The 13,462-nt window shown below is 34.1% G+C and overlaps 1 protein-coding gene across 1 annotated transcript in view; it reads left to right on the top strand.

The window, feature by feature from the left end:
• LOC107697139 (DNA-binding protein RFX6-like) overlaps positions 1 to 1,557 on the top strand; it is a 10,780-nt gene extending 9,223 nt beyond the window's left edge. Inside the window, exons 17-18 of the mRNA XM_016497791.1 lie at positions 698 to 907; positions 1,212 to 1,557. Coding sequence (XP_016353277.1) covers positions 698 to 907; positions 1,212 to 1,390 — 389 coding nt within the window. The 3' untranslated portion in view covers positions 1,391 to 1,557. The remainder of the gene's footprint in view (positions 1 to 697; positions 908 to 1,211) is intronic.
• The last annotated feature ends 11,905 nt before the right edge of the window (positions 1,558 to 13,462 follow it).

The following is a 13,462-nucleotide window of genomic DNA, read 5'->3' as shown; positions in this document are numbered from 1 at the left end:
CAAATCAGTATATTAGAATGATTTCTGAAGCATCATGTGACACTGAAGACTGGAGGAATGATGCTGAAAATGCAGATTTGGATCACAGGAATAAATTGCATTTTAAAATATATTCAAATAGAATATATTCAAATACTGTTTTTACTGTAATAAATACAGTATTACATTTAAAATAATTATAATTATATATATTTTTTTAAATATATTTTTAATAATATATTTTTAAATAATTGAATTAAAAATGTTAATTAAAAGATAAAATAAAATAAAATAATAAAAGGAAATAAATTTGAGTCATGTCCTAGTATTTAGCGCGCCCAATGAGCTTTGGTGCTTATGCGGGCAATGCAAGATTGAGTCCAGCTCATGTCACATTTCTATTCTTCCCTATTCTATATATCATTCATGTCCTTCCTTCACTGTTCCTATTAAAAAAGTAGCAAAAAGGACAAAAAGGAATTACATAAATGAATAAGGAAAACTATAAAATAAATACATTTAAATAAAAAAGTGATTTACCATATGTTCTTTCCCCATAGATTTCTCTGTAACACATTTGCAAAGCCCAAAAACTGACCTCAAAGGACGAGATTGATCATGTATTTTAATTATGTTAGTATGCTGCTCAGAAAGGTAAATATGAATTGTTTTCCGATGCTTCTTTAGAAACATTAATGTTCGGCTTTCTCCTGGTCAGGATATTACAGCAGCGGGTATGTGGACGCTCAGAGGATGGGCACGTTTATCGATCAGCATGTGTCAGTTATCAGCAGCGTGAGCAGCATTCGCTCTGTCTCGGCCTATGCTGAAGTGCACGACCCTCTCAACATCCTAGATGACACGAGCAGGAAGACAACAAGACCCTACTACACTGACCTGTCTGCAATGGGCGCACACACAGCAGGTGAGGACAGAAATACAGCTAAGGGAGACCGGGGCTAGTTGTCACAAGTTTTTTATATGTGTCATTGTATTTGCATTATCAAAGAAAGAAGTCTCTTATGCTTCCCGAGGCTGCATTTATTTTTTCAAAAATACAGTAAAAACTGTAATATTGTGAAACATTATTGCAATTTAAAATAACTTGAATATATTTTAAAATGTGATTTATTTCTGTGATCAAAGCTGAATTTGCTTATACATAGTGTGACAACTAGACCCAGCCTCCCTTATATATTTAACGAGGCCTTTATGCATGGCTATTTTTACCTAAAATGTCTTCCATTACTGTCTTGTGCTCTCGACACCCTGCATGTATGGAACTCCTGCTCCTTATCACTCCCAGAATGCACTGCTGCCTCTCCAGGGGACCACAGAGATCAGAGAAATGGTGTCATCTTTGCCCCCCATTAATACTGTGTTCATGGGGTCAACTGGTGGGCCGTCCTAACTGAAACCTTATCTGTAATTCAACATCTCTGCTGTACTCACAGAAGGTGAGACATGTTTTTGCTCATTTGTATATCTTATAGTACATTTTTCTTTGTCATTTGCATTGCAGACAGGCTAACTGATTTGTTGAATTGATGTTTCTTTGTGCTAACAGTTAGGATTATGACAGGTAATGGCCCAATTATATCTTTTATTTTAAGGTTTTGTAGTATATTATATATTACCATTTCATCATTGTTCTTGATTTGGCATTCTTGTATATACTAATAAAATACATATACAACTTTTCACTCTCTTTATTCTGGAGGTCAAAATGTTTTATTTAATAATTACTGAAATAAATGAACTTTTCCGTGACATTCTAATTTATTGAGATGCACCTGTACATACATCTACACTGTGACCATCTGATATTGTTTTGTAAATGTTTCCACCAAAAGAGTCAAAAGACGTTCAGCCTTTGATTTCAAATGATAGCTTTCTTGGAAAAAGCATTTATCCATAAAGTACATTTCTAATGCAGACATTAAAAAGACGAGCATGAAAGCAGCAGAAGGACATTAATAGAGCAGACCTTTAACGCAGATCTTCAAATCAGATATAATGACGGCCTGTTCACACCAGAGTTATTATAGTTTTATTTATATACTGTTAAAGTGTTTATTAATATTTTCACTTAGCTTAATTTTATATTGTCAGTTTTCATTTGAGTTTTGTTTAATATTTAATAAATTTTTAATGTGATTTTGTCATTTTATTAATTGTTTTTTTTTATATTACTATTTGTTTAATTTATCTCTATTTAGGTTTTACTTAAGTTTTACTTCATTTTTAGTTTTTGTTCTTTTCAGTTTGTAATTTTAGTGCTTCGACATAACCTTAGTTTAGTTAGTTGCCAAAGCAACATTTCTGATTTTCATTTCATTTCTGTTTTGTATGTTACATTTTTATTTATTTTATTTTATTTTATTTCATATTTCAATTACACAAATGTATAATCACAGTTAACTATAATAACTCATTATTATTAAGGGCATTAAGGGTTAAGGGCATTTCAAACTGGAAGCACAATTGTGGATCTTTATGTGAAGAGATTAGTTGATTTCTGCATTGTTAAATTAACATTGTTGATAATTATGTTGACTAAAACCAGGCATCAAGGCCACAAGATGTTCATATATTATGACTCTAGGAGTGGTTTATTCATCCCTGGGTTCTATAAATTCAGCTTTGTTAGTCTTTGAGCAGATGGATGCTAATAAATCCATAATCAGATCAGCTGAAATCATATAATTGCATCATAATTTGTATGTATGGTGCTGGTGCAAACTCGCCCGGCTCAGATGAGGATTTCAGCATTTGTCTGTGTGTAAAGACAAATTGTGCTGGCCTTTATCTCCTCAAAGGGAAAATCCATTTCGGGCCTCGGACAGGAACAGATGGCTTGAAATGTAATGATTACAAAATCTTGATGTTAAAATAGTTTAATTACAAAGTCAATAATGCCTCCAACGATTGCCTGGGCTTTAGTGTAAAAACAACAGAAGGCAGAACGCAAACTTTGGGACAATGTTTAACCAGAACTTTGCATTAGGCAGGGAGACTCCATATGCAGCTCTGGCAGAACAAAGATCAACAGATCCTGTGTAATTATGACTGTGTGTGTGTGTGTGTGTGTGTGTGTGTGTGTGTGTGTGTGTGTGCGCGTGTGTGAGAGAGAGAGAGAGAGAGATGGGTTTAGTGCAGTAATGTGTGCTTAACTGACTACTGTCACAATCATATTTACTTCTTACGCTTTTATAATCATTGACACTTCTTACAACAGCTTTCAAATCTTAATTCACATCTGTAGGTTTCTTTCTTAGCATATGACTATAGCATGAATATAGCCATCATTCATTGCACAGACCACTTAAGGTTTTTTAAAGATGCATTTATTTAATTAAAAACACACTAAAAACAGTAATATTGTGAAATATTATTACCATTTAAAATAACTGTTCACTTAGTTTAATATATTTTAAATGTAATTTATTCCTGTAATGGCAAAGCTGAATTTTTAGCATCATTCCTCCAGTCTTCAGTGTCACATGATCCTTCAGAAATCATTCTAATATGCTGATTTGCTGCTAAAGAAACATTTCTTATTATTATCAATGTTAAAAACAGTTGTGCTGCTTAATATTTTTGTGGAAACTGTGATATATATTTTTTTTCCAGAATTCTTTGATGGATAGAACGTTTAAAATAACAGTTTTAATTTGAAGAAGAAATATGTTATAACAAAATGTCTTTACTGTCACTTTTGATCAATTCAGTGCACCTCTGCTGAATAAAAGTATTAATAAAAAAATTAATCAATTAATCACGCTTACTGACCCCAGACTGTTTATGTGTATGTAAGATGTTTTTGTATCTATTGGGTAATTCCATGCCAACTTAATCTAATTTAACATTACATTTCTAATCAACCAGCAGGTATCGCTAAAGAGCTGAAGCCATTTCCTCTAGCGGTGGTTGTAGCATTTAGCAAGGTTTATTTGATTTAACTGAATAGTATTTTGACATGAAGGATACTAGTGTTCTACTGTTTGAAAACTGTATACTATTATTTATGGTAGATGCTTTATTTAATTTGACATGAATAAAAATGAGGCCACGAGGGACAGACGTACATTCTAGGTCACGTCTATTTTTTACAATATCAGAAAAAATCAAGGGAAAAAATGTTTTGTGATCAGCACTAAAATGCACAGTACAGCCTCATCACTTTTATCCCTCACAGTTTAATTTGTGTTGAATTAAATACAGCATCTAAAGTCTGACTAAAGTCTGTTGTGTTTCATTTGTCACAGTGGAAATGCAAGGTCAAGTTCAGCACAATGCATTGTGAGATACAGACCAGTGTGCTCTGTTGTACTGTATATTTCACATTTCAGCAAACCTGCATATTTGTCACTTGCTTATTATATATTATGTATATCAGAAAGAGCTTTATTGCCAAGTGTGTTTACACACACAAGGAATTCGTCATGGTGTCAGGAGCTTCCAGTACAGGTACAAACACAGACATACATATAATTTAAGGTAATAAAAACAATAATAATAGAGTAGAGAGTAGACAATACATTTTAAATAACAATATAGTAATAAAATAAGAAAAAAAGAAAAAGCCAATAGACAGAATTGTGAATGTGCATTTGTGCTATTTACAGATGTATATCTATGCATACTGAATATTAGCATACTATATACTGCAGAAAATATAGCATACTATGTACTGCAGAAACACTACCATTCAAAAGTTTGGGGTCTGTAAGATTTTTTGGTTTGTTTGAAAGAAATTAATACTTTTATTCAGCAAGGATGCATTAAACTGATCAAAAGTGACAGTAAGTCAATGCTGTTCTTTTGAACTTTCTATTCATCAAAAAATAATCACAGTTTCCACAAATATTAAGCAGCACAACTCTTTTCAACTCTGATAATAATAAGAAATGTTTCTAATGCAGCAAATCATTATATTTCTGAAGGATCATGTGACACTGAAGACTGGAGTAATGATGCTGAAACCTCAGCTTTGCATCACAGGAATAAATTACATTTTGATATAAATTCAAATAGAATACAGTTATCTAAAATGATAATACTATTTCAGAATATTGCTGTTTTTACTGTATTTTTGATTAAATAAATGTATGATTAAATAAAGCTGTGCTTTCATTGCTCACACAGAGAGCCTCAATGACAGAGAGCCTCAATGACAAGCGGCACACATGCGGATTGTATTCAGTTAACAAGTTATTGCCAGGATCAACTCTGCAGTAGAAGTGTTTCCTCAACACTTGAGATTTCAGGGTTGAGAGGAAAAAGCCCTTACAGCATCTGTAGCAACACATCCATGAAGGAACTTTATCACTGTGTACAGTTTGCAGAGGAGGCTTTTGACTAGATTTCCCAATAGGGCTTTGTTAACAGGTTGTCAGATAACTTTTTGGGTGAACTATCCCTTTAAATCAGTTTCTGTATAGCCACATAACATAAGTCTTGACCAATAACGGAGTGCATTGTCAGACTGTATGGTTTAAAGGAATAGTTCAACCAAAAATGAAAATTTGCTGAAGATTTACTTACCCTCAGGCCATCCAAGATGTAGTTGAGTTTGTTTCTTCACCGGAACAGATTTGGAGAATTTTTGTATTGCATCACTTTCTCATCAATGGATCCTCTGCAGTGAATGGGTGCCGTCAGAATGAGAGTCCAAACTGCTGATAATAACATCACAATAATCCACACCACTCCAGTCCATTGATTAACATCTTGTGAAATGAAAATTGAATTGCATACATTTTGGCATATGGCGAGAAGTAGTGCTAAATAATTTTGGTTCTCCATCTTTTTGTCTAATTCTTGTTTTCTATTTAATGACTCTCTCCAGGGGCGATTCTAGGATTTTCATTTTAGGGGGGCTCAGCCCCCAGTGAGGGTATAATAATAATAATAGCCTAATAAAAAATAAAAAAAACATTAAAAAATATATATATATGTACAGGTGCATCTCAATAAATTAGAATGTCGTGGAAAAGTTCATTTATTTCAGTAATTCAGCTCAAATTGTGAAACTCGTGTATTAAATAAATTCAATGCACACAGACTGAAGTAGTTTAAGTCTTTGGTTCTTTTAATTGTGATGAATTTGGCTCACATTTAACAAAAACCCACCAATTCACTATCTCAACAAATTAGAATATGGTGACATGCCAATCAGCTAATCAACTCAAAACACCTGCAAAGTTTTCCTGAGCCTTCAAAATGGTCTCTCAGTTTGGTTCACTAGGCTACACAATCATGGGGAAGACTGCTGATCTGACAGTTGTCCAGAAGACAATCATTGACATCTCAACAAATTAGAATACTTCATAAAAAAATATTTTTAGTGAATTGTTGGCCTTCTGGAAAGTATGTCAAATTCAAGTCTTCATGATTTCACACACACAACCTGTTTACTGTAGGCTACAAACACAAAATTTTATTGTTTTTATTTCTAGTATTCCTTATCTGAAGTAGGCTTATGCAAACCTCTTTGCCACATGCATTTGGAATATGTATTATATTGAAAGTTAAATTTTCTAATGAAAATAGCAACATGATCGTTTTATAAAGTATGCGTTCATATGTGCTTCATTTTTGCTGGAGGAAACAGCTGTGGTGTGATGAGGGGTGAACGCAGTGAAAACTTAGGCTACAGTAGATGGGGAACCAACCGATTATTGCTCTCCCATGATATTTTGTAAACTGGATTTATGACAAAGAACTGCACAGATGCATATATTATAACAGTATATCGATAAACACACACCTTGTCCTCTGTTTCTCGGAGGCTATAGCCTATGGCCCCCCTAAAAATGGCCTAGCGACACCCATGACTCTCTCTTAATGCCACAAGCATCATGATGTCTTCTGCATGAGTAGTATTAGGTGCTAGCTTTATGTCCACATAGGGGCAGTGTAGTGCAGGAGATTGAAGACTAATGTCTGGCTCTGCATCATGAACCTGTTCAGAAGCACTCTGGCAGTTTCATGCATTATAATCGCTGTTTTAGAAGATGATGTATTTGAATACATCAAAGCCATTTGAATCTGGTAGCACTAACATTACATTTACACATTTTTTTTGGTATTTTATTATTGTACATTTCCTCATTTGTAAATACCTTTGTATAAAGCACTGGCTTAATAAACAAATAAATGTACACCAAAAAGCTATTATTTTTTAGTGGACCTAGAAGGAAATGCCAAAAATATGTATTTTTGATCAGCAGTTTTTGCTTGTTTTGCAATAAAATATTAACTTGTGAAGCAAAATTGTGTAAAATAATAAGACTTCTTTTCAGATAATATATAAACGTTCTCATCCTACTGGGAAAAACCCGTGAACCCCATACATTTTTTTTTTATATTTATACTTATCAAAACACTCAGTGATGTAGAGAATGAGGTTTTGCAATCAGATTTATTGTGTTACGTCATCTTGCCTGAACACACAACAGCCCAAATTTTTGTTTGATTAATGTTGGAAATGAATTCATATTGTTTAATATTGTTGGAAAACAATATACTTGACTGGAAAACAAGACCAAACTGTGACATCTGTTTTGATTGTTCTGACATCCAAGTGCTGATTATAATAATTACCTGTACTTTCTTTGGGCTTTCACATTTTTCCCCACAGTTCTTCACAGCCAAAGGCTGTCTATCATTTCAAAGGTTTTAACTAACAAGAAGCCCAAGAATTCCACAACTGCATGTGTCCTAACCTGGAGTGAGCAGCAGGCCGCTGTAACAGTATTTGGAGAGCATTGTGGGCATTTCTCTCATTGGTGGTAAATGTGTGGGGGAATCTCTCATGGGCTTCCTGACAAGAGAAGCTCCTGCAGCCCTACAGACAGACAGACAGACAGAGAATTTAATGCATATAATAAATTCTAAATTTAAACATGATGATACAATTTAATTTGGATGCTCGACAAAAACGAAATAAATATCTTAAGTGCATATAGACAAAAATATTTACCTTACAGACAGATGGTAATTATAATGATCTTGCGCCACTGAATGTCTTTTACCTGTTCTTGGGTTCATAGGGTTCTTGACCGTCATCCTCCCAAATGACACTTGCTTCAGTTTCAAAGGCTGACGTCAATCCATTTCTGTCACGCACAGTAGATGTACAGTAAATGTCCGTGTGCAATTCTGTGTCGTGTCAATGCCAATGCAGAACTGAGAGAATAATTTACCCCCCAATCAGTCTTGAGAGTTGATTTGTTTGTGTCCTTTTTAATTGTTACTTCTCTTTGCAACATAAATTAATGCTTTCAGCAGACACCTTTATATAAAGAAAATTTCATTCAACATTTTTTTTATTGCAGAGAACAAGAACATGAACATACAAATAATTACAATACAAATTATAAACATATAAAAACAAACAAAGCATAGTGAACAGTAAAGTTTTACATATGAAGACATTACGAAGTACCAGGGGGAAGATTGAAGATTATGTAATAGTATTTTCAGCATGTCTTATTGAAGTATAACAATCAGAATCAATACAAAACACATTTTTAACATAGGAGATGAATTAATATATTTTTGCTTATGTATATGAAATTTTGCCATTACAATAAAAAGGCTAATAATACATTCTAGATCTTTATTGCTTTTGTTTTCACAATACAAAATAACATCCTTTAAAGTAAAACAATAATTAATATTCATTAAATGAAACATCAATTCTGCCAGTTCCACCCAGAACCTGTTTCACGACTTTACAGTGAAAAAATACGTTTGTACTTTTTTTATTTTATTATTAATACAATATTGAAAGGGAATTAACCAAGCCCATCTCCAGTCAATATTCTCAATTATAGACTTCCAAAAAGTTTCCTCTAGAAAGAAGATATTTTATTTTGTCTTTGGAAAATATTACAAATATGTTTGTCAATGCATTTTTTTTCTCAGTTAGTTCAACACCTTCTAAAATTAATTTTGGGTTTGTCACAGATAGAGAATTATAGCAAATTTTTGACCATTTTTGACTTTTGACAAGCTGAATAAGTCTGAATTAATAAAAATAACTGAATTAAATTCCCTAAACTGTACAGGGAAACTGTGAATAGACATGAATTGTTCATAAGTTAAAAGATTCCCAGAATTGTCAAACATTTTTATAAGATGATTAATGTCTCTGTTATACCAATTTGTTAAAAAATTAAGATTTATTTGAAACAGTTATATTGCCATTATTCTAAATGAAGGGAGTGTGAGGAGAGAAATTGTGAGAATTTGTGACAATTTTTTCAAAGCAAGAAGAGCTTGCTGATGAAATTTGGATAATTTGAGGGGGATTTTAGAAATATTATAATCACGTTACAGTAACATAAATTCAAGCCACCTATTTGATTTAAGAGGCTATGAGGAATATGCTTAAAGGTCTTATTTACGTCCTCAATTGGGCAACCTTGATGCACTCTATGATTAATGTTAAATCTTTTGGAGGTGGAGGTATTAAGAATCACAGAACTACTGTATTAATATCAGTGTAAAACATTTGAAAAACAACTTTAAAAAAATACTTTCATTCAACAGTTTCTGTATGAGAACCTTGGCCTTGGTGTATATATATATATATATATATATATATATGTATATAAACATCCTCTTAGATTTGTCATAAAACAAAATAGATGTAGCCTAGTTGTTCAACTAAGACTTAAACATTCCTAATTTTAGCTACTAACCTATCCAAAAAAATTGGTCAAAATGCTAATTGTTTTGTATGTTTGCTTTTATCATTCTGACTTTCCATTTACAATGTTTCCCCAGTGTCTTTATGGTTATCAGGTTGACCAAAACAGCTTAACCTCCTTTGTGCACCCCATTTTATCCCTCTTTTTAAAGCAAAAATAATTGCAAATGCAGTCGTTAGCGTCTCAGCGCGAACCCAAATGCGCTATATGCAAACACTGAGCATCCAGCTGGTTCTACTCCTGCTTTTGCCCTGTATGATCTCCATTCTACAGAGGGTCTATTGGAGATGGAGTCTTTACACGTTTATCTATTAGCTGGGTGGAGTGAAAGGAGTCTATTCATAACATCATTTTAATTAGAGCGGGAGGTGAGATGCCCATTGAGGGCCACTTGATGCAAATGGAATAAAAGTGTCAAATAGGTGAAATCAAATGAATATGTTCCTCCACGCTCATGCCTTGGCATCAAGAAGCAAAGGATATGGGAACAAAAGCTCCCAAATAAAGTAGGTAAAAACATTATTGAAACCTAATATGCAAACATCCTCCTAGAAGATCATATCATTTGCAGCTGACTGAATTTGATGCAGTGCAGGGTTTTGGCAATCACATGAGGGTTTTTGTTGTTGCTCTGTGTAGCTTTTTGATATTGCATTTTGACTGTGTATGTCAAGCTAAATGAACGTTCCCCATCCCCCTTGTCTCTTTGTTACGGCCCTATGCCTCACTGGCCTGTGTCAGTGTCTCTTTTGTGAGGATGTCCCGTGTCTCTATGGCAGCCCAGATGAGGTTCAGTGAAGGCAAGACATGTGATGTCTGGGCGAATATGGCCAGGTGTGACGGGGTTCTTTTCAATGGGGCGGTCGAGATGTGCCGAGACAAATATCTCCCAGAAATATTAAGACAACGTTTAGAAGTAATGCAGCAATGCATTTTTTTTTAAAGAACACTTGTCCTAGACTTCCACCTAAAAATAAAAGGCTACTTTAAAATAATTGGATTAGGACAAATGTGACCCTGGACCACAAAACCAGTCTTAAGTGTCAATTTTTCGAAATTGAGATTTATACATCAGCTGAAAGCTGAATAAATAAGCTTTCCATTAATGTATGGTTTGTTAGGATCGGACAATATTTGGTCGAGATACAACTATTTTAAAAACCTGGAATCTGAGGGTGCAAAAAAATCAAAAATATTGAGAAAATCACCTTTAAAGTTGTCGAAATGAAGTTCTTAGCAATGCATAGTACTAATCAAAAATTAAGTTTTGATATATTTACAGTAGGAAATTTACAAAATATCTTCATGGAACATGATCTTTACTTAATATCCTAATGATTTTTGGCATAAAAGAAAAATCTATCATTTTGACCCATACAATGTTTTTTTGGCTATAGCTACAAATATACCCAAGCGACTTAAGACTGGTTTTGTGCTCCAGGGTCACATATATAAAGGAACAAGATGTACTGAACAATAATAAATTACTTCAGATGTACATTTTCACTATTACTTTCTAGCACTTTACTCTGAACACTAATAGATCTGTTGAGATGTACGTGGATGCTAACAATATATAGAAACTGAAAACGCTTTGCTTGCCTTTATATATAAGATGTAATTTAATCAAGCATTTGGAGCCTCTTGAGGGGCACTATTTTTCCTGTTCGACCTTGAGGGAACAGTCCTCAATATACGTGGGAAATCAACAGCATTCTAAAAAGGAACTTTCTTGTGTTGCAACATTCTTTCAGCTAGAGATGAATCATTTTAACAATGGGAAGGAAAAATAAATGACTTCCAGAATGTGCCACATACTTTAATGACAATCAGTTTGTCTGACGTGTTTGCTTTCCTGTAGTCCTCCTCAATATAAAGTCACTGTAGTGGAAGAATACAGTGCTTTTCAACTTCCTCCAGATTAATAATAAATTAAAATTTCATAAAAGAGAAATGAATTAATTTTAGCAAGTTTTTTTTTTAAATGACAAATTTCCCATTCTCATTCCTCCCTCTTATCCTCTTCTCTCTTTACTATAATAAGAATAAAATGTCCAAATAAATAAAAGGAGGGAAGATAATGTAGTTATAGCAGGTATATTTTTAATTAATTCATTCATTCATATTTAAAGTTGAATTTAAAACAAATTTAAATCAAAATCAAAGTGGAAAAATACAAAATCTGAGATGCTCACTAATTAGTGGTGTTTGGTAAGGCACATTTTCTAAACCCCTAAACTGAAGTATTAAATATCAGCACTCTTCCCAAACATTTGTGCTACAAACATGAATGATAGCTACAATCACATTGCCTGTTGGGGAGAGGTGTGCTATTACATTTTGGACTTATGAACTTATGATATTTACAATAAAACTAAACCTGAGCCATACCTAAAGACCAGAAAATCATAGAAACTCGACTTGCCCAATAATCAAGCACATATAGGGACATCCTAGAAACCACATAGAAATGCACTAAAAACCTTAGTAACTAACAACCCAAAACACCCTAGCATTGGCAAGCACACAAATCACATTTTCTCCAGAAATCTAATTTTCTGTCTTTGACATTTCAATGTACTTGTTTTATTCTATGGAAAGATTCCCTGCTTGATTTTATCAGTCCACCGTCTTGCTCAACCTTTTATTCCAAGTTGCATGGAAAGCGGGAGATGCTTTATTCTTGGATCTTCTTTGATACTATATTTTTGGGCTTCATAAGGAGCCGTCTGCTTCCTGACTTCATTGTATGAAACATCCTACTTCCCTTCAAAAATGTATGAACATACATATTACTGAATTCATGCAGTACATCAGTTACACTTATGTATTTGAACAATGCACAGCAGTCTCTAAGGATACTTCACAATGAAAAATCTCCACTCACACAAAGACCCTGCACGCGCATACAAACATATAAAGAAGAAAACAGCCCTTTGAGAGTGTAGTACCAACAAACAGGGTCAAAGAGTCATATCACAATCCTTTTTTGATTTGCACCTGTTGTGGCGTGAATTAGAGGAATATGCAGAGCGTAGATCCTTCATCTGTTAATGAGTGCATTTGTAGAAAGGCTTCTCAAGCTGGCGACATCCTTTTCATCCCCTCGTCTGCCCTGCCTTTTGTCCCGCCCAGCTCACCTACAGCAAACGCACTATATGAGCATTCAATTAAACTCTATGGAGGCGGCAGAAAAATGCTGGGGAGGAGACGGGCAAGAAAAACAGGCCTTTTCTTCCAGGAGGACATTGAAAAGGCTTGAAAAAGGTCTTAATTAGGAGATATGTCTCGATGTTTAATTAAGGTGATGCCGAGATAGTGATATCGGTGCATCAATGAACAAATCATCAGATGATCCCAAATGGAGCAAAGCTAAAATGTGAGAAATGTTTTTCAAATGGTGTATTTAGGGCTGTATAATGATGCCTTTTATAGCCGCAGAATGAATGACCCGTCTGACTTGAAGCTGATGAATACCTGAACCCACGGCAACTGTAATGTATTCCTCAGAAAAGTATCCGCTACCGACCGGGGCCAGATTCACATGTCTGCATCCCTCTACGGCATCAGCATACTTAACAGGTTTTAACGATATGTAGATGTTAATTAATAGAAATACCACTACTAATGAGCTAATTATGGGCTCCTCAGGCATCTCATATCAGTTTGCATAGATTAAAGACTAATGTGTTTGATTAACAGCCCAGTACAGACAGACAGACAGACAGACAGACAAACAGACAGACAGACAGACAGACAGA

This window comes from Sinocyclocheilus anshuiensis, unplaced genomic scaffold (assembly GCF_001515605.1).
Source record: "Sinocyclocheilus anshuiensis isolate Anshui unplaced genomic scaffold, SAMN03320099.WGS_v1.1 scaffold38, whole genome shotgun sequence".
NCBI classification, from domain to species: domain Eukaryota; kingdom Metazoa; phylum Chordata; class Actinopteri; order Cypriniformes; family Cyprinidae; genus Sinocyclocheilus; species Sinocyclocheilus anshuiensis.
This window is presented reverse-complemented; position numbering and strand designations above follow the sequence as displayed.